This window comes from Choloepus didactylus, chromosome 18, assembly GCF_015220235.1.
Source record: "Choloepus didactylus isolate mChoDid1 chromosome 18, mChoDid1.pri, whole genome shotgun sequence".
Lineage (NCBI taxonomy): Eukaryota > Metazoa > Chordata > Mammalia > Pilosa > Megalonychidae > Choloepus > Choloepus didactylus.
The window spans coordinates 76004507-76026032 of record NC_051324.1 but is presented as its reverse complement, the minus strand read 5'-3'; the positions used below and the strand labels follow the sequence as shown (position 1 = coordinate 76026032).

Sequence of the window (21526 nt, the reverse complement as noted above, 5' to 3'; positions counted from 1 at the left end):
TCTTGTACTATGAGTGTCCAGAATGTTTTTAATTTGGTCCACAGTTTCTTTAATTTCCATAAGATCATCTATTTTTTTATTTAGTCTTGCAATGTCTTCTTTATGCTCTTCTAGGGTCTTCTTGATGTCCTTTACATCCTGTGCCATGCTCTTCTTTATGTCGTTTATATCCCGTGCCATGGTCTCGTTATTCATCTTTAGTTCTTTGATTAATTGCTCCAGGTATTGTGTCTCCTGTGATCTTTTGATTTGGGTGCTTGGGCTTGGGTTATCCATATCATCTGGTTCTTTCATATGCTTTATAATTTTCTGTTGTTTTTGGCCTCTTGGCATTTGCTGAACTTGATAGGGTTCTTCTAGGATGTGTAGACCAACTGAAGTCCTTATCTCTAATTTATCAGATCTACAGCTTCGTGGAGTACACTTTCTCTAACTAACCAGCAGGTGGCGTCCACGAGCCACCTGTTCTCCACAAGCCAGTTCTCCCCTGCTTTGCCTTTGTGGTGAGTGGGGGAGTGAGTCTTGTGGGGTCCAACTGGTGTACCAAGCTTGCGTGTGTAGTTGGTGTTGCCCGCCCTGTATATGGGGTGTGTTTCTGGGCAGTCAGGGAGTGGGGGTGGCTCTAACAATCAAATCTCCCTGATGTTCCTGGAGTTTTAAAGCTGCTGCAATAGTCTAATCCTTCAGTTCAGTCCTGCCACAGTTTGTCTCTGCCACTGACCTACAAGTCCTTGGTATTGGCGTATGGCTCCTGAGACTTGCGAGTGGGTCCCTCTTCCAGGCCGTGCACCCCCTGGTCCTCTTTTGAGGGATGACTGTGCTATGTCACAGGTGAGTGCCGTCCCCCCAGGGCGGTTCTTGGCTGCAGGGCTGTGTAGGGAGGCTCCCAGTCTGCTGAAATGATGGCTGAATGGGGCGTGTTAATTCCCACTGCTCCACCTTCCCAACTCTGGGACAGCCAGCCTAGGGTGCAGGGAAGGCTAATGTCCACGCCCAGTTTTGTGGAGTGTGCCTGTTATTGGAAGCACTTCCGTCACACTGGGTTGTCTGGGGCAGCTCTGGGCTATGGGGCTGGCGACGGGCAGGAGTGTTTCCTGTCCACCAGGATGATGGCTGTGAGCGGACACCCCCCTTTTCTTGGAAAGTTGTGGTGTTTAGTAAATTTTCTCAGTCACTGGATTATTGCCTTTTGTCTCAGAGCTCTCTTAGTTCTGCTCTTGTCTTGACCTGCCCAAATTGCAAGTCTTTGAGGCTTTCTGTATTGGGCTTCTTAGAGTAATTGTTTTAGAAAAAGAAAAAAAGATTAAAAAAAAAAAAAAAAGGGCCCTCCTTGCAGATCTAATGGGTTATTGAAATGCTAAGAGACAAAGCAATTAGGGCCTTTAAGGAAAGGTCTGGGGTGGGGGGTGGGGGAGGTGCAGAGAGACGGTTTTTCTTTGGAATTTGCATGTGAGCCTCAGGGCCTGAGCTCTGCCCTTCCCCTTTCTAAGTTCACCAGAACTCCAAAAAGCCTCCGCTTTTATTTTTGGGTTTTTCTTGCTGTTTTTTGCTATGCCTGTCTCCTCTCTGCTGGGCTGGCTGCTCTCAGATTCTCTGGTGTCTGGTCTCAGTCTATCTATGGTTGGAGTTTGGATCAGTAGAATGAGTTTCCGATAAGGGCTGCCACTGCAGTTCTCCCTTCTACTTCCCGAAGCTGACAGCCTCTCCTCCCACGGGACTGAGCCTGGCAGGGAGGGGTGCGGGTCCCCCGGCCACAAAAACTTACAGATTTCGCTGATCTCAGCAGTTCCACGTTTTCATGAGTGTTGTATGAAGTATGCCCAAAGTCAGATTGCTCTGTGGTGTCCAGTCCACGCAGTTCCTGGCTTTCTACCTACTTCCCTGGAGGAGTAACTGAAACATACAGCTCACCAGTCTGCCATCTTGTCCCGCCTCCTTGAGCTGATTTTGATCATTGAGAAGTCGTGGTCAGCCTGTGTTAGAGGTGACTTCGTGGTGTTGTCTGCAGCCCAGGAGCTCGAGTTCAAATAAAAGGTGAATGGTTTCTGGGAAGATCTGGAGTGGTTTTACCCCGGGGTGCCCACATTGGTCGAGTAAGAAAGAGCCCTTAAACAGTCACTCATCCATTCATCATTTAAATTATTCTGGTCTCCACTGCCTCCCCACCCCCAGCTTGCTTACCTGCTCTGCTGGATTTTTTGGAAGCCAGTGACAGACGCCAGAGCATTGTATCCACATACACCGTTCAAAAGGAAACGGTGACTCTCCCCCACACACACCATGTAACACAACCAACATCCCATTGTCATGTCTAAAAACTATAATAATGTCATGATGTCACCAGACATGTCAGGGCTCAGACTTCCCTGGACGCCTCCTAAATGTGATTTTTTAGGGTTAGTTTGTTCAAATCAGGATCCACACCAGAAACACACATGACACTGAGTTATCTCTTAAGGCTCTTTTAAAAGAAATGTTTAATTTATTTTTAATTGTAAAATATACATAACATAAAAATCATTTTAACCATTTTAAGCCGACAATTTTTTTTTTACATTAAGTACGTTGACAAGACTGTGTAACTTCCACCACTATCTATTTCCAGACTGTGTTCATCGCCCCAAACCAAAACGCAGGCTCATTCAGGGATAGCCCTCCCTTCTCAGCCCCCACCCCTGGTAAGCACTCTTCTGCTTCTGTCTCCATGAGGTTTGTTACTCTATTTCACAGAAGAGAGATCGTGCGATTCTTGTCCTTTTGTGCCTGGCTCTTTTCACTCAACACGATGTTTTCAAGGTTCGTCCTTGGTGTAGCGTGAACAGCCCTTCACTTCTCATGGCTGAGTGACAGTCCACCGTGTGGATGGACCACGTTTGTTTACCTGTTCACCCATCAGTGGTGCTTGGCTGGCTTCCGTCTTCTGGCAGTTGCGAACAGTGCTGTGACAAGCGTCGGTGTGCAGATGTCTTTCTGAGTCCCGGCTTTCGGTTGTTGTGGGCAGATACCTGGGAGTGGTATTGCCGGGCCATGTGGTAGCTCTTTGTTCCTTCCGTCCTCCTCAGCGGCCGCCCCATTTTGCAATCCCACCAGCAATGCACGAGGGCTCCTGTTTTCCCCACAGCCTCTTCCATACTTGTTCTTTTCTGTTTTTAAATAACAGCCATCCTCGGGGGTGTGAAGTGACATCTCATCGTAGTTTTAACTTGCATTTCTTTAATGGCTCATGATGGTGAGCTTGTTTTCTTCTGGTTGTTGGCCATTTGTGTATCTTCTTTGGAGAAATGTCTATTCAAGTACTTTGCCCATTTTTAAAAATTGGTTTGTTTGCCTTTTTATTGTTGAGTCATAAGAGTTCTCTATATATTTTGGATATTAAATCCTTATCACATATGTAGTTTCCAGATATTTTGTCCCATTCTGTAGGTTGTCTTTTCACTTTCTTGATAATGTCCTTTGATGCACAAAAGTTTTTAATTTTGATGAAGTCCATTTTATCTATTTTTTCTTTTGTTGCTCATCCTTCGGTGTAAAATCTAAAAATCCATTGTCTACTTCAAGGTCCTGAAGATTTTCCCTATGTTTTCTCGTGAGAATTTTATAGTATTAGTTCTTGTATTCAGGGCATTGGTCCATTTTGAATTAATTTTTATGTATGATGACAGGTAGGGGTCCACATTCATGTTTTTGCATGTGGATCTCCAGTTGTCCCAGCACCACCTTGAGGAGAATATTCTCTCCTCATCGAATGGACTTGGTGCCTCGTTGAAGATCAGCTGGCCATGGATGTGTGCATTTATCGCTGGACCCTCAGTTCTATTCCATTCATCTGTATGTCTGTCCTTATGCCAGTACCACGATGCTTTAATTACTGTAGCTTTGTAGTAAGTTTTGAAATCAGCAAGTGTGAGCCTTCACCTTTGTTCTTTTTTAAGATGGTTTTGGCTGCTCGTGGCCCCTTGCAATTCCATGAATTTGAGAACCAGCTTTTCATTTCTTCAAAGAAGGATGCTAGGATTTTGATCGGGATCACACTGAATTTGTAGATCACTTTAGGCAGGGCTGACGTCTTAATATTAAGTCTTGCAATCCATGAACACAGAATGCTTTTACATTTATTAGGAAAAATAAATAAATTTATTTTTTTTCTTTAATCTTTCTTTAGATATTTTCTTTTATCTTCTTTAATTTCTTCCAAGAATGTGTTGTAGTTTTCTGTGTACTCGTCTTTTACCTCCTTGGTTAAATTTATTCCTGGGTATTTTATTCTTTTATATGCTACTGTAAATGGATTGTTCTCTTGGTTTCCTTTTTAGTTTCTTTATTACTGGTGTATAGAAACTCAACTGACATTTTCTTTTTTTTTTTTGAAGAGTGTCATTCCATTTATTTAAAGTACAAAAGCAGGACAAAGTACACCTTTTATTTAGGATTACATATTTAGGTGGTAAAACAATGATAAAACTGAAAGAACTGTAACACATGCTTGCACAGATTCATTACTTGAGGTAGATACTGGGAATAAAAATGAATTTGGAGGATGTTGGGGATTCTAAACTTGGAACAGTCTCCATCTTACCTTGGTTGGGGGGTTCCTAAGTATTTATTATTCTCCTCTACACTGGCCCATATATTCACTTTATATATAACATGTCTGTGCATCCAACAGAAATTTAAGAAAATATCCTGTGTTCCGTACAGGAATATTTGTCCCTCGTCCTGTTGATGTTCCTTCATGTCACAAGTCTCTGCCATCTCGTTATTCTTGTTCCCAGGCCATAAAAATGCAGATAAGACTTTTTCAATAAAGCAATTGTTGGGAGTGCGGAAAATTCAGATAAGGACACTGTGGTTAGGAAATTTAAATCTAGATTTGGGACTATATATGGGCACTATTAGAACACTTTGAAGTCGTTAACTTCTGTAAATATTCACCAGTAGGAATCCGCTGATGCCAGGTAAGGTGAGTGCCGCATCTAAAGGGCGTCCCATGCTCATTGTGGTCAAAGAGCTCTCCCCCAGGATGAATTCTCTTAGGCTGACGAGGTGACGACGAAGCGTTAGAGGCCTTTCCGCACGCACGGTGTTCATGGTCTCTCTCCACTATGTGTTCTCTTCCGAGTAACCAGGAAGAGTGAGTGTTGAGGGCTTTCCCACCTACGCAGCATGCACAGGGGCTTTCTCCTGGTGACACCTCCTGTGAACGACAAACCTGGACCCCCAGGGGAAGGCTTTCCCGCATTCCTTACATTCATAGGTTTCTCACAGTGGGAACCCTCCTGTGCAGGGTAAGTTGCATGCCTGCGTGAAGATTTTCTCTCAGTCCTTACACTGATAGCTTTTCTCCAGAGTGAATTCTCTGATGTCAGTCAGGGAAGAGAGGCATACAAAGGACTTCTTACACTTACTACATTCGTAGGGTTTTTCTCCAGAATGAATTTTTTGTTGTCTAATAAGCTGTGCACCTTGTGGGCAGACTCTGCCACCCTCTTTATGTTCATAGGGTTTTTCTGCAGGATGCATTCTGTGGCGATCAGTGAGGGCTGAGGAACGGCTCTAGAATTTCCCACATTCACTGCCTTCTTGGGACTTTTCACTGGTGTGAGCACTGTGATGCTGAGTGAGGGGAGTCATTTGGCTGAAGGTTTTCCCACATTTGTTACATCCATAAGGCTTCTCACCGGTGTGAATTCTTTCATGCTGAGTAAGATGTGCCCTCCGATGGAAGAATTTCTTACATTTGTTACATTTAGAGGGTCTTTCTCCTGCAGGGCTTCTCTGATGTTGAATGAGCTCTGAGTGATGACTGAAGTATTCCCACACTCAGGACACTGGCAGCACTTGTCTTCTTTAAGAATTTCCTGATGGGCAGGAAGACGTGTCAGTGCAGAAAGTTTCTCCACATTCATTACATGTGCTGCTGCTTTTTGTCACCACTGTTTCATGTGGGGTGTATCTTCTTTCACACTCTTCCTTAGAGAGTCCCTTGCTCTCCACATTGACCTGGTTTCTCAGGGAACAGTGGGCCTGTCCTTGGGTCCTCCACTTGGCCATGGAGTTCCTGTCACCCCTGTCGTCATCCAGGGCTGTTCCCCTTGCTCCAGGAGGAAAATCACGTCAGGCTGAGACATGCAAATGCACCTGCGTGCTGGGTGCCCGCGCCTGAACGGGTAAAGGTGACCCGCTCGGCATCAGGCAGGAACTCCGGCTCTTGCCCCGTCCCCCACTGCCAGAACTCTGTGGGACCGCAGACTCTGGAACAGTCGTTGGCCGACTTCTGCGTGTCGGTCTGTACCCTGCAGCTCTGCTGTGCTCATTTATTAGTTCCAGTAGCTCTCTTGTGGATTCTTTGGGATTTTCTCGAGAAAGGATCGTGTCATCTATGAGGAGGGATAACTTGACGTCTTCCTTTCCACGCTGGGTGCCTTTTATTCCTTTCCCCTGCCGGGTTGCCGTGGCTTAAACTTCCAGCGCAGTGTGGCGTAACAGAGCCGACTGGGCATCCCTGTCTCGTTCGAGTATGGTGTTTGCGGTGGGATTTTCATAAATGCCCTTTATCTTGTTGAGAAAGTTTGATTATGTTACTGGTTTTCTGAGTGTTTTTGTCATGAAAAGTTGTTAGATTTTGCCAAATGCCTTTTCTGCTTCACTTGAGTTGATCGTGTGGTTTTTGTAAGTGGTGTTTTACATTGATTGGTTTTCTTATGTTGAACCATCCTCGCATTCCTGGAATAAATCTGACTTGGTCATGGTGTTTAATCCTTTTAATGTACCGTTGGATTTGGTTTGCCAGTATTTTGTTGAGGATTTTTGCATCTGTACTCTTAAGGGGTATTGGCCTGTAATTTTTCCCCTTGTGCTGTCTTTATTGGGCTTTGGTCTCAGGGTGATGCTGGCCTCGCAGAGTGAGTTAGGAAGTGATCCCTCCTCTTCTGTGTTTTGGAAGACTTGAGAAGAATTGGTATTAAATCTTTAAATGTTTGGCAGACTTCAGCATTGCAGCCATCTGGTGCTGGACTTTTCTTTGTTGGGAGGTTTTAAATTACTGATTCAATCTCTTGTATGAGTCTGTTGAGATTTTCTCTTTCTTCTTGTGTCACATTAAGTCATTTGTGTGTTTTTAGGAGTTTGTCCAGCAGGGCTGGGACGCTGCTCTCCCTCTCCCCATCCTCTGTGAGAAATGGGGGGGGGTCTCTCCAGTGGTTGCACTGCCCACGCCCTTGGGCAGTTCTGTGATTGCCCCCCTGCCTCGGATCAAGGCCAGGAGGGAGAAGTAGGGAGCCCCACAAAACTCAGGTGGTTATTCACATTTTGAGTTCTGTCCGAGCCTGTCTGCTCCTGCCTGCCTTTCTGAGTCCTCACGTGGCTGCTTTTGGTATTCTGTCTGGAGTCCTTCGTCCGATCAGCAGGAGAGCCTGGTGTCCTCTCAGCCATGCGTGGGGAACAGAATAGGGACAACTGATGGGGTCACAGGTCGGTGTGCGGTGTGGCAGTTGGATGTATTATGTCCCCCAAAATGCCATTATCTTTTATGCAGTCTTGTGGGGGCCAACATATTTGGGTTGATTAGGTTGGATCCTTTGGATTAGGTTGTTTCCATGGAGATGTGACCCACCCAACTGTAGGTGATGACTCTGATTAGATAATTTCCATGGAGGTGTGGACACACCCATTCAGCCTGGGCCTTGATTAGTTCACTAGAGCACTGTATAAGACTCAGACAGAAGGAGCAGAGCTGCTGCAGCTTACAGAGACATTTTGAAGATGGCTGTTGAAAGCAGAGATTTGCTGATGCTTTGGAGGTACTAGCCCACAGTTTGCCCCGAGAAGCTGACACAGAATCATTTTGGAGAACGCCATTGTGAAACACAACCTGGGAGCAAGCAGACACCAGCCACGTGCCTTCCCAGCTAACAGAGATTTTCTGGATGCCAATGACCTTTCTCCAGTGAAGGTGCCCTACTGTTGATGCCTCACCTTGGACACTTTGTTGCCATAAGACTGTAACCTTGTAAGCAAATAAATCCCCTTTATAAAAGCCAATCCATTCCTGGCATTTTGCAAATGGCAGCATTAGCAAATGGGGACAGTCGGCCTCACGTGGCGTCTCCCCTTGGGAGGCGGGGGGCTGCCGGCAGCAGGTGTCGAGGGGGCTGTGCTTTCAGGGCACTTCTTCAGTGATGACTCTGGCCGAGCATGTCAGGAAATTTCTTTTTCCCTTTTATTTTCTGAACGCCATTCTTTTGTTGTTTCTCCAGCACTGAACAACCTCAGGAGAGGGGGAGGGAAGTGGCTTTTCCTGCGTGCTCTCCTCTCCCACCTTCTGTGACCCACGATCAAGGTCACACTGTTCATCAGGAATCCAAAGTGGCCTCAGAACATTGTGTTTTTCTAATTAGCAAGATGTTTGCTTCACGGAAGGACAACTATTTAAAAACACCTGGGCCACTTTAATGTTCTGTTGGGAGTTGTTTTGCTATGACTTGTAGTCTCTGTACTTTATTTTAAATTTCATTGTTTGGAATAAGTAATACATCCTACAAGCTTGAAAATGAAAACGTTTGAAAGGTGCACAATAGGAAGTACGTCATCCACCTGCTCGGCCACCTGAACAGCGACTCTCATAGATTTTAAAATGTTCTTCTTGAGGTCTTTATGGGTATAAAGACAAATGCATAGAGATTCCAGCTGTAAAGAGTCACGTTCTTTTAAAAGTTGGTGTGATTTTTTTTCCCTTACTGTTGCATAGAATAATACAAATGACGGCGACTGAGATCTCCCGCGACGTGGCTGGTTTCCCTCCTCTGCACAGACTGTCTCCTGTGTGGCACCTGCTCGCTGTCTGTCTTGCCCACTCCCAGGGGAGGGGAGGGCTTTGGGGGCACCTGGAGCAGGCCAGTGAGGTGGAGGAAGGGGAGCCCCCACAGGTGCTCCAACCGGGCCCACCCACCCCCAAACATCCTGGAAGCCTGGAGAGAACGCGTGGTCTAAAAAGTGGCGGGTCAGAGCCTGTGCAGAAGCCGCCACCATTGCTGGGGATGCCCAGGAGCATCCCACAGCCCAGGGGAATCCACACGGCCTGGGAGAGTCCACACAACCCGGGAGCATCCACACGGCCTGGGAGAGTCCACACAGCCCAACCCCGAGGCCTCTGTCCACGCAGTTCTGGGTTCCTCTGGGCTGCGGTGCGTGGTGGGCCGAGGTCCCGCGCCTGTTGACCCCCTCCTGGGCGCCCCTGCACTGGGCAGGTGGTCTGGCTGTGGGGTCCTGGGCAGACGCGGCAGGGGTTTCTCTGAAGTGGGAGGCAGTGATGGCCTCGCAGGAGGCTGACCCGTCTCCCTCATGAACCATCAGGAAATAGGACGGGGAAGCTGCTGGGCGTGCGTGGGCACCCACTTACCGCTTCCCGGCGCCCGCGGTCTGACCTCCCTCCCCGCTGTGCCCCCAGGTGACCTACGGCTCCTTCGACTACACCTCGCTGCTCTACCTCTCTGACTACCTGACGGACTTCGGCGGGGGGCGCTTTGTGTTCGTGGAGGAAGGCGCCAACAGGACCGTGGAGCCCAGGACAGGTGGGCCGGCCGGTGGGGCCCCGGGCGTGGCTGCGCGGGGAGGGCGTTTCCGGGGTGCCAGCTGTGCGCGGGGGTCCCCAGTGCTCGCGCGGATCCACTGCAGGGTCCCCACGCTGCGGGTCCCCCCCCCACTCACGCGTGTCCTCCATGGGGTTCCCCAGTGCTTGTGCGCTTGCTCGGATTTGGATATGCGCTGCATTTTTTCCCCTTTCAACGTTTATTTTACCAAGCTGAGTAGTCCCAGGTGTTTTAATTTTTTTAAAAAACTTTTTATTTTGAAATAGTTTCAAACTTACAGGACAGTTGCAAAAATAATACAAAACCCATACAGAGAACTCCAACATAACCTCCACCCAGATACCCAGCTCACCGCCTTTTAATATTTTGCCACATTGGCTGTATCATTTTCTGTCCATCAATCCATCTGTCTATCCACTCATCCATCTGTCTACTCATCTGTTTTCTAAACATTTGGGAGTAGGTTGTACACATTGTGCTCCTTGAACACCTAATACTTCCATGAGCATTTTCTGAGAACAAGGAAATTCACTTATGTGACTATCTTAATTAAGTGCCATTATCAAGTTCAACAAATTTAACATTGATGCAAAGCTATAGTCTATATTCCAATTTTTTTCATATGTCCCAATAATGTTCCTTTGGGCATTTGTTCCTCTACTATTAAATCCAGTCGAGGATCATGAATTGCGTTTAATTGTTATAGTCTCTTGCTCCCTCTTTTTAATTGTGGAGACCTATATACAACATAAAATTCCCCATCTCTGCTGCTCCCAAGCATGTAATTCAGTGAGATTAATCACATTCACAATGTTGAGCTACCCTCACCACCTGCCATTTCTAGAATGTTCCCATCACCCCACATGGAAACCCTGTGCCAATTAAACATTAACCTCAGTCCCCACCCCTACTCCTGCCCCAGGAAACCTGCAGTCTCTTTTGTCTCTACGGATTTGCGTATTCCAGTTATTGCACATCAGTTCTTACGCACATCAGTCATACAGCATCTGTCCTTTCGTGTCTGGCTTGTTTCACTCAGCATGGCATCTTCAGGTTCATCATGTAGAGGCGTGTATGAGGACACCATCCCTTTTCCTGGCTGCATAATATTCTGTTGCACGGGTGACCACATTTTGTTTATCCGCTCACCTGTTGGTGGGCTCCGGGCTGCTTCCAGCTTTTAGCCATTGTGGATGACTTTGCGATGAGCGTCAGTGCGAGTGTCTGAGCCCCTGCGTTTGATTCGTTTCTGTACATACCTTGAGGTGGGACTACCGGGCCGTGTTGTATGTCTGTGTTTAACTTTTTGAGGAACCGCCAAACTATTTTACATAGAGACTGCTCCATTTTACATTCCTGCCAGCATCGTGTGAGGGTCTCTGTTTCTCCGTGTCCTCTCCGACACTGGTTATTTGCAGTTTTTTGTTTTTTTTTTTTTTAATAATAGCTGATCTAGTGGGTATGAGGTGATATCTCATTGTGGTTCTGATTTGCATTTCCCTAGTGGCTAATGATGTTGAACGTCTTTTCATGTGCTTATTGGCCATTTACACCTTCCTTGGAGAAATGTCTATTCAAGTCCTTTGCCCATTTTTTAATTGGATTGTCTGCCTTTTGTTGTTGAGCTGTAGGAGTTCTTTATATAATCTGAATATTAACTCCTTATCAGATATATGGTTTCCATGTATATTCTCCCCTTCTGTGGGTTATGTTTCTGTGCTGCTTTTAGAGGAGAAAAATGTAATCCCAGATGGACTTCTTTGGCCACAGTTTCAGTGTTTTGACAGCTCGGCCCGGAAGCTGTAGTGTCCTGATCCCTGGACTGGGCACTCGGCCTGGGGAAGCTTCTGTCCCCAGACCCAGTACACACAGCCACCTCGGCGCTCACAGCCCAGCCCCCTACCCTCCCGGCCCCCGCACCTGCACAGGGAGAGCAGGTGTTACGGCTCCAGGCCCCGTGTCGGTGCGGTGGACACCTGCCGACCACACCGCAACTCCACCCCCAGCAACAGGGCAGACAGCCCCTTTCCTGTGTAGCACGGACGGGGGAAACTGACGTTAAACCATTAGATCCCGTAGGGTCGGTTGGCTCCATCTGAGTGTCCGTCCACTGGATCCATCCATCCGTCCATCCATTGGTGGCAATGAGTGTGTGTCCAGCATTGTTTATGTTCCGGAGATGTAACAGCCAACAACGGACGACTTCCGTCTCCTAGACTGTACGTTCCGAATCAGGAGAAGACAGTGAACAAAAAGCTGGAACCTGGTCGGTCACACGGGGGCGAGTGCTGTGAAGACATGGGGGTGGGGTCCATCTCAGACTCCGATCGGGGAGGGGTCCTGGACCCCACCACTGCTCCACTGGGGTCCCCAGGGAAAGCTGAGAAGGGGCAGATGCACAGCCCCCGACTCTCCTAGTCCCGCGGCCCGGAGTGGTGGGGGTCTGCCCGCCCGGTGGGCTGGGAAAGCGCCCGAGCAGAGACTGAGCAGAGCCCCTGCCCCGAGAACACGTCCCCCCCCATGTCCTGCTCACAGGGTCGTCTGGGGGGCACCTTGTTTCTTGATTTGTTGTGACTCTCATTATTCTTTATCTTTTTGAGGACCCCAAATATGCTCATTTTGAGGTTTTTCTGTTATTTGTATTTTGTGGAGAGAATCTCGACCCCCTGGTTCAAGTGCTCAGCATCCCAGGCTCCACTTGGGGCTTCATTTACAGCTCATTTTGGGGGCTTTCTCTCTCTCCATGTTCCGCCCGGGTCGGTCCACTCCTGCCCCCGATTCACAGGCCCAGCCTTGGCAGCTCCCCCCGTGGTCGGGGTCCCCTGTGGTTGGGATCCCCCCATGGTTGGGGTCCAGCTGTGGTCGGGGTTCCCTCATGGTTGGGGTCCCCCAGTGGTCAGGGTCCAGCTGTGGTTGGGTCCCCCCCTGGTCGGGATCCCCCCGTGGTCGGGGTCCAGCTGTGGTCGGGGACCCCCATGGTTGGGGTCCCGGCCATCCCAGCTCCCACATTTCCGGTCTTGCCGGTCCTGGGTCCTGGGGCTCTGTGCGTCCCCCACGGCAGCTTGGCCTCTGCTCCCGACCTCGCTGCTGGAGGGGCCAGAGGGGACTGCGCCCACCATGTTTCCTTTGGCTCCAGTGGCCAGCGTCCGCCTCGGTTTCCCTGGCAGTGCTGGTGATGCGCCGTTATCTTGTTACTGTGGATGTCTGCGCCGTCAGGTTTAAATGAGGAGCTCAGCTGCTGGTCAGGAAGAGCCGGGAGCCTGAGCAGAGATGGGCCTGCGGCGCCACTTTCCGTGAGTCGGCGCTGGACGTTGGATGGCTGGGGAACGCCCGTCGTGGACTGAGCAGGTGTCAGCTGGGTTGTTTTGGACTCTTGCCTCCCCCGCCTGTGACACTCTGCAGCCCCGTCTTCCCGGGAACGAAGGCTCATCGAGGGAGGTTAGAAAACGCTGGAAGAAAACCACAGATTTCTGAACTCCGTGGACTCCCCTTCTCTCCCACTCCGCTGTTGCTCCTGGTCACTGGTTATGGTGCTCAGTCCCAAAGCCCGTGCCCCCTCCACCGGCATGCTTGGGGACTGTGGATTCGCTCCTGGCTTGGTTCGGGAAGCATCGGGAATTCCTGGTGCTCCGGTTGCTAAAGCTGCCCTGTTGTAAAACACCAGAGACGGATCGGCTTTTATGAAGGGGGTTTATTGGGTTACACAGTCACAGTCTCAAGGCCATAAAGTGTCCAAGGTGACACATCAGCAATTGGGCACCTTCACTGAAGGATGGCCAATGGCGTCCGGAAAACGTCTGTGAGCTGGGAAGGCACGTGGCTGGTGTCTGCTTCCTCCCAGATTGCGTTTCAAAACGGCGTTCTCCAAAATGTTGCTTTTGGGGCATTTTGTCCTCTCTTAGCTGCAGCTCCTCAAAATATCACCCTCAGCTGCTCTGAGGTCCTTCTGTCTGTGAGCTCCTTTATAGGGCTCCAGTGATCCAGTTAACACCCACCCTGAGTGGGCGGGGTGACACATCCAAGGAAATTATCCAATCAGACGTTTCACTCACAGTTGACTGAGTCACGTCTCCATGGAAACACTCAATCAAAGAATTCCAGCCTAATCAACACTAATACATTTGCCCCCACAAGATTGCATCAAAGAATGTGATTTTTTTCTGGGGGACATAATATCTACAAACCGGCGTACCTGGTGGTCAGTTCACCTGGCCTGTTCTGTGGGGAGATGATGGCGAGGCTGCGCTTCTCCTTTTCATCCTTCATCCCCTCCCTCCCTCTCTTCTCCTTCCCTCCTTCCTTCCTTTTGGATAGGCAACTTTACAGAGACATATTTTACGTGCGATACAGTGCACACATTTCAAGCGTGCAGTGTGAGTTTCAACTGGTGCCCATGCCTCTAGCCCAGCACCCAAACCAGACAAGGAGCACCCCCGCCTCCGTGCACCACATACCTGGTCTCTAATCGTAGGTGAGCGTTGTCTGCTCTGAGTGCCACAAGTGGGGCGCCCAGAAGGCCCCCGTGTCTGGCTTCTGCTCGGCACGTTGTGAACGCAGGAGCCAGCGGATCATCCCTCGTCCCTGCAGAGCGGGGTCCCCCGGAACAACAACCCACCTGCTTACCCGTTTGCCAGAGAGACAGTCAAGCTGTTTTTGGTTTCAGACTGTTATGAATAAAGATGGAATGAACATTCACCTCCAAGACTCTGGACAAAGGTTTTCACTTCTCTTGCGTAAATATCTACGAACGGAATTTCTGGGGCGTGTGTGGTAGTGTGTGTTTATCTCACAAGGAACCGCTGACGGTGCCCTGCACTACCCCTTCTGCACACTCGGTATGGGCTGCCTTCTGATCTCCAAGTGCTGCAGCCAAGTCACCCCGAGACCAGGTGGCTGATGCGACAGGCGTTTATCATCTCACAGGATTTGGGGTCAGGACTCTGGGCTCGGCCTCGTGGGGTCCCCTGTGGGTTCCCTGGTGGGGTCCCTGGGTGGGGTCCCTGGGCTCGGCCTTGTGGGGTCTTTGGGCGGGGTCCCTGGGCGGGGTCTCTCACAGGCTTCATGAAGGTTGGCCAGGGCTGCAGGGTCCTCAGGCTGGCCCGGAGGAGGGTCTGCTTCTGGGCTCCCTCGGGGCCTTCCCCGGCCCCTCGCCCCGGGCCTCTGCACAGGGCGGCCCCCCGGCGGCTGGCACCATTGGAGCGAGGGGCCGAGGTGGACGAAGCCTCGTCGTTCCGTGCCCTCTCCCGGACGGGCTCCCAGCACTTGTGCTCTGTGCACAGGAGGGTCACCAGGCCCAGCCCTCACTCGGGGCGCAGGGGTCGGAGGGGTTGGGGGCGTGTGGGGCTGCCTGCCAGGGGCCATTGCTTTCCGTGTTTATTCTCGGAGCAGCCGTGGGTTTACAGTGTTATGATCCGGGGTCCATGGGTTACACCAGGTTGCTCTTGTGTTGAACGGGTCTGTGGATTTTAGAAATGCAAATTGTGGTGATACAAACAACCCAAAACTTCCCATTTTAACCACTTGCCGGTGGACCATTCGGTGGTACTCACCTTCACCACCCTCAGAACCAAAACTTTTAGTCCATGTGGTTTTAATTTGCATTTTTCTGATGACGGACAGTGCTGAGCCCCCGTTAATGTGCCTGTCTGACATCTGAATATCTTCTCGTGTGACGTTTCTGTTCACGTCTTTTCCCCTCTTTACTCGGGTTGTCTTGTCTCTGAGCAAGGGTTTGTTCTACATTCCGGATACCAGTCCTTTACTGCATGTGTGTTTTACCAATATTATTTCCCAGTGTGTGGCTCATCTTTTCATTTTCGTAATTGTATCTTTTGAAGAGAAAAAAATTTAAATTTTTAATAAGTCCAATTTATTGATTTTTTTCTTTTATAGTTTGTGCTTTTTGTGTCCTGCTTAAGAAATCGTTGCCTTCTCTAAGGTCCCATAGAATTCTCTCCTAGGTTTATTTCTAGAGGCTTTATGGTCTTGGGTTTTACATTCCAGCCTCTGACCCATTTTGAAGTAACACTGGAGTGTGGTGTGAGGTGGGGGTCCGGGGTCGGTTGCAGCGGACGGAGATCTAGTTGCCCCGGCGTCATCTGTCGAAGAGACTGTCTCTCCCCCAGTATGTTACCCTTGAGGCCTTTGTCACAAATCCATAGACGTTTTCGTCTTGGTCCAGTTCTGGACACTGTATTCTGTGGCCTTGGTCCACGTGCCTTCCCTTACCAACACCATATTCTTGACAACACTGACATCATAGAAAGTCTTGAGAAGCCTTGTTCTTCTTCAAATTTTTTTGTCTTCTGTGCCAGTTTGGATATATTATGTCTCCGCAAAAGCCATATTCTTTAATGCAGTCTTGTGGGGGCAAACATTAGTGTTGATTAGTTTGGAATCTTTTGATTGTTTCCATGGAGATGTGACTCAGTCAAACGTGGGTGGAATGTTTGATTAAATTATTTCCATGGAGATGTGGCCCCACCCACTCAGGGTAGGGCTTGATGTCACCTCTGGAGTCCTATTAAAGAGCTGACAAACAGAAGGCGCTCAGAGCAGCTGAGAGGGACATTCTGGAGAGACGCTAAGAGCTGACACTGACGCTGACACTTGGAGATGCTTGGAGACATTTGGAGATGCTAGCCCAGAGTTTGCTCCAGTAGAGCTAAGAGAGGACCCCAACGCTAAGATGCACAGGAGCTGAAGAAACTAAGAGAGACATTTCTTATGCCCAGAGGCATTTCGGAGAAAGCCATTCTGAAACGCAACCTGGGAGCAGAGAAGCAGCAGACACCAGCCACGTGCCTTCCCAGCTAACAGAGGGTTCCTGATACCATCAACTGTTCTTCAGTGAAAGTATCATCATACTGATGCCTTCATTTGGACACTGGTATGGATTTAGAACTTTAAATTTGTACCCGAATAAACCCCCTTTATAAAAGCCAATCCATTTCTGGTATTTTGCTTAACGGCAACATTAGCAAACCAGAACGGCTACCCTAGATCCATTGCATTTCCAAATCAATTTTAGAATCAGCTTGTTGCTTCTAGAGAAAGCCTGCAGGAATTGTTTTTGGATTGGGATGAATCTACAGCATAATAGAAATGAAATATCAAAATGTTCGATGAGCTCCCATCTGGTTTCACACCTCCCACTTCACAAACGTAGCCCCCTCGGAGAGATACATTTCCATGTTCCTGCCTCCTCACCTGTGTTTCTGTTTTCATGTGTTTTACTTCTCAATATGTTATAGACCTTTCCACTTTCCAATGTCACTTTTTTTTTCTTTTAGTTATCTTTTATGGAACTCAAGAGGATATGCACACAGAGTTTCATATGTACCGCTCGGGCCCAGTTTCCCCCGTGGGCCTGGCTTTCCCGCTGGCGTCATTTCTCTCCGGCCTTCAGCATTTCTCGTGGTGCAGGTCTATCGGGAAGGATTTTTCTGGAAAAGTCCTTATTTCATCTTTTTTTTTTTAAGGCTATTTTCACTGGCCATGACATTCTGAGTTGACGGGGTCTGTCCTCCAGCTCCATGGTTCTGGGACGTCCACGGCCGTCTGTGCCACCCCAAGTGGGATGGGCCCATCCCTCTGGCCGCTCCACGGCCTTGCCGTCTTCCGTTTCATCAGCTTGGCTGTGGAGTCTTCGCCGTGGCTCTGGGACTTTGGTCGGCTTGTTGAGTGCACAAGTCAAAGGTTTTATTAAATTGGGGAGATTTGTGGCCATTGTTTCTTCAAATAGTTTTTTCTGCCCCCATGTGAACATCTTCTCCTTCTGAGACTGCAGACACACAGACGTCAGGCCGTTTCATGCCATCTGTTTGGAAGATGTGCAGAAACACAAGAGGGCCCCTAGGGACCGTGTCCTGCAGCGGGGAGCAGAGAGAGTGGCCTGGGTGGCGGAGGGCTCCCCGATTCCCTGGGCAGACGGGCCTGGCTGCTCGTCCCGGTGCCTCGGGTCTGACTGACACTGGAGGTGGCCGGACAGCCCTGCGAGTCAGGGACGGGGATGTGTGGCCGCTCCAGGAGCCCTGGGGCCGCCTCGCCCTCGCTGCGTCTGCGCGTTCCCTGCTCCCACCCGGGATGCAGCACCCGGCCGGGGCGGCCTTTCCTCCACTTTCCGGAGATCCTTGGGTGGCAAGTCCGAGAGGGAGCAGCTGTTTCCACGTCCCCTTTGAGGGGAGCCGGACTCGTCCCGGGGACCGTGTGGCAGGGGTGCCCCCGGAACCTGGGGGGACACGTGTCCTAGAAAACCTCCCGTGGTGCTCGCTGGGCCAGTGAGCCAGTGAGAAGGATAAACACGGGGTCCTCCGAACACCGGTGCTGGCAGGACCCCCACCCCGGGACTTCCGGAGCGGACTCCGGTGGCTCCTGGCAAAGCCGCTTTTTCCTCATCTTTGACTTTTCCCTTTACTCGAAGGGGCACAAGCCCGGCGTTCTCAGGTTGGAGGTTTCATTTCGATGCGTCTTTCCTGGTTTTCCTCAGAGCATCGGCCTCAGCCCCTGGGGCTCGGTTTTTGTTCTGGACACGTCCGATCCGGAGGGCCCGTGGGAGGCGGGCGGCAAGTCGGTAGGAGGGTCTCCCCTCGCGCCAGGCTCCATCCCGGCCCCCTGCCCCCCGAGAGCCCCTGGTGCACAGGGAGGCCTGGAGCGTCCGTCCGTCCCTGCGCCGCGGGCACCCTCTCCTCCGGGGCTCGCTCCTGCCCCCATGTTCCACTCCCGGGGCACACGGGGCCCCCGTCTCACTCACTGTCCCCTCCAGGCCGTGTGTCCTTCTTCACCTCGGGCTCCGAGAACCTGCACCGCGTGGAGAAGGTCCTGTGGGGCACCCGCTACGCGGTCACCATCGCCTTCACCTGCAGCCCCGACCAGGGCATCGCGGACCCCGTCCTCACGTAGCCGCTGAGGACGCCCGGCCCTGCTGCCCCCCGTGCCTTAGGAGTCAGCAAAGCTTCACTGCCCGTGTTTTCCTTCCTCTTCATCTGTGAGTAAATGGAGGAGCTGGTTTCCACTCCACGAGCATCTGTGTGTTTGCTTTGGTGTCCTGTTGACTTAGGAGACCCCCTCCCCCAGATGGGGGTGAGCCCCCTTGCACCCCCTTTCTCAGGACGGGTTCCCGGGAACCTGGGGTGGGGATTCCTGTCAGCACATGGACGGAAGGCGGGTGCACCCAGGCCCTGACAGATCTAGACCGTCCCGAGGCCTTGGAGTGGCTCCCCTGGCGGCAGCAGTGGGGCTCAGAGTCGACAGAACCCGGACTTCGGGGGGCCCTGCCCGGTGGGCGGCCCTAGAGGCAGCAGGAGGAGATCCCTCGAGGGGCTGGGGGTGGTCCCATCAGTCAGCAGGAGGTGAAAGTCCCCGACCCCAGAGCCAACCCCTGGGGACCCCCAAGTCACCGGCCGCAGTCCCCGTGTGTGCCCAGGGTGGGGGCCCTGGCATCGCTGTGCCTGAGGGCCGGGGGGCCCTTACCTTCTGGGGCCAGCCGAGGGGAGAGGCTGGTGCCACACTCGTCTCTGTCGAGGACAGGCTGAGACCCACAGGCGTCCACAAGGGGCCTCCCCGGGGTCTGGGCACTTCCCAGGGGGCAGGGCTGACCCCACTGCAGCGCAGACACATCCGGGGTCCCCCTTCCTGCCCTGACCTGGCCACTGGGGGAGCCTGTTCTCCTCACCAGGAGCACAGATGCCCGGAGCGGGGCCAGAGGCGGCCTGGGCCGAGGCATCAAGGGGCCCCGGGGGCGACAGGGGTCTGCAGGCCCCTCCTGCGCCATCGCTGTGCGTGCGAGCAGCAGAGGAACTGCATCGTGGTCAGTCAGGGCCGTGGGGCCCTTTTCCCCGGGCAAGGGATGTAGCCGCCCAGGGCTTTGGGGGTCACAGACCCCGGTGGACGCCCCAGGCGATGTCAGGCGGCTCCTTGGTTCCGACAAGGCGCCGTCGGGGCTGGGGTTCCGGGCTCCCCGCGCCCAGCGTCTTGCGGTTAAATGAACACGTTCGGCTTTCGCGAACCGCGACTGTCACTTTTATGTCAGACCGGAGGCGCGCAGGAAGTGTCGGACGGGGTGGGGGCCTCCCTCGTGAACGGGACCCCCAGACCTTAGCCCCGGGTCAGCCGCACGTGCCGCACGCCCTGGGCCCTGGGGTGGGCTCAGCGCCCCGGCATCGGGGGGTCTGCAGGGGGCCCAAAGCAGGAGGGGTCTGCGCCGTGCTCGGGAAGAGAGGGAGGGTCGCAAAGCGGACAGAGCGGGGCACCAGGGCAGGGGAGGGCCAGGCACCACCTGTGCGTGAGGGGGGAGGGGAGGGCAGGGGGCGGAGCCTCACCTGTGCGTGAGGGGGGAGGGCAGGGGGCGGGGAACACCTGTGCATGGGGGGGGAGGAGGCAGGGGCGGAGCCTCACCTGTGCATGAGGGGGGAGGGCGGGTTGGGGGCGGGGCCTCACCTTGCATGAGGGAGAGGGGGGGCGGAGCACCTGTGGGGGGGCAGGGTTGGGGGGCAGAGCCTCACCTGCGCGTGAGGGGGAGGGGCGTGGTTGGGGGCGGAGCCTCACCTTGCGTGAGGGGGGAGGGAAGCGCGGGGGAAGCACCTGTGCGTGAGGGGGGGAGGGCGGGGTTGGGGGCGGGGCCTCACCTGTGTGTGAAGAGGGGTGCAGGGGGCGGACGGTGTGGACGGGGTGGACAGGGCAGGTCCTGAGGGTCCTAAAGCCGCGCTGCATGAGGCCGCAGGTGCTCTGTCCCCACTGCGGTGGCTGTCCCCTTCAAGCCCTGTCTCAGCCCCCAAGATGTGCCCACAGCCCCCAAATGCTGGGCTGCGGCTCGGGCTCCCCAACATCCGCCCCAGCCCGTAGCCATCACCCCGATCCTGCTGCAGCGGACTGCGGGGTGCCCACCCCCCATCTCCCTGTCCCGTCCCCCAGCCAGGGTTCCCGCAGCGGTCAGGGGCCACCCCTCAGGCACCTGGGAGTGGAGGGGGTGCTTGTTCCACGTGGGGGGTTCAGAGTTGTCTCCCCCTGACTCTGACCCTGGGAGGAGGGGTCTCCGTGGTGCCACGACCCCACGCAGTGGTGACCTCCGACCACCTACTGGACGGGCTGTCCCCAAGGACCTGGGTCAGCGGTCAGGGTGCAGGGCTGACCCCGGGGGCAGGTTCAGATGGGCCTGGAGGCACACCCCGTCCAGGGGTCTCCCCGACTTCACCCCCACGCACCCCTGGCGCAGCCCTCGATCTTTATTTCAAGCTGCATGTGTGCGGCCGTGCCCTGCTCGGGGGCTGTGTCCCTCAGAACGGAGCAGGGACCCTGCAGCCCCGGGGTCGGGACTGGCCTTTGACCCCACAGGCAATGCGGCCTCTGTCGGCCCCTGTCCCCGGCGCCCCCCACCCCGATGTCGTGTCCCCAGCACTGCCTCCAGGCCTCTCCCGCACACACCGCTGCGGCTGCTCCATGGTGTTGGCCGAGGCGGCCGGGGGCAGCGGGCTGGGGTGGCCATGGAGAAGCGGAGCCCTCCCTGCGTCGGGCCCTGGCCCTGCCCCACGCGCCTCCGGCCCCGGCAGGGACGTGGGCAGCGGCTGGTAACTGGGCTCTGCATTCGCAGCCGACACCGTTTCGGGTGAGGCAGCCGCTCAGGGCTGCCGGTTGCTCTGCGGTGCTGGGGGCTGCCCAGGGCTCAGCCCTTCCCGGACTGGCCGCGTGGAGGGCCCCGTGCTCCCCGGGCCTCAGGGCAGCGCCCGCCTGGCGCCCGCGAGGACCTGCCCGACGCTCCTGGGTGTGACCGGCAGCTTCTGCTCCAGGGACAGCCGTGCAGGTCCAAGCAAGGCTGGGCAGCCCAGTGACCAGTTCCTTGCTGGGGAGCAGGAGCAGGAGCACCCCATGAGGGGCAGCACAGCAGGGCTGGGGGGCAGGAAGGGTGGGAGGGAGCACGGGGGCACGGCCCTGGGTCCTGGGTG

At 52.9% G+C, this 21526-nt stretch overlaps 1 protein-coding gene across 1 annotated transcript in view; it reads left to right on the top strand.

Moving 5' to 3' along the window:
* OGFOD3 (2-oxoglutarate and iron dependent oxygenase domain containing 3) overlaps nucleotides 1-18605 on the top strand; it is a 43231-nt gene extending 24626 nt beyond the window's left edge. The window contains exons 8-9 of the mRNA XM_037810718.1: nucleotides 9446-9569; nucleotides 18352-18605. Coding sequence (XP_037666646.1) covers nucleotides 9446-9569; nucleotides 18352-18488 — 261 coding nt within the window. The 3' untranslated portion in view covers nucleotides 18489-18605. The remainder of the gene's footprint in view (nucleotides 1-9445; nucleotides 9570-18351) is intronic.
* The last annotated feature ends 2921 nt before the right edge of the window (nucleotides 18606-21526 follow it).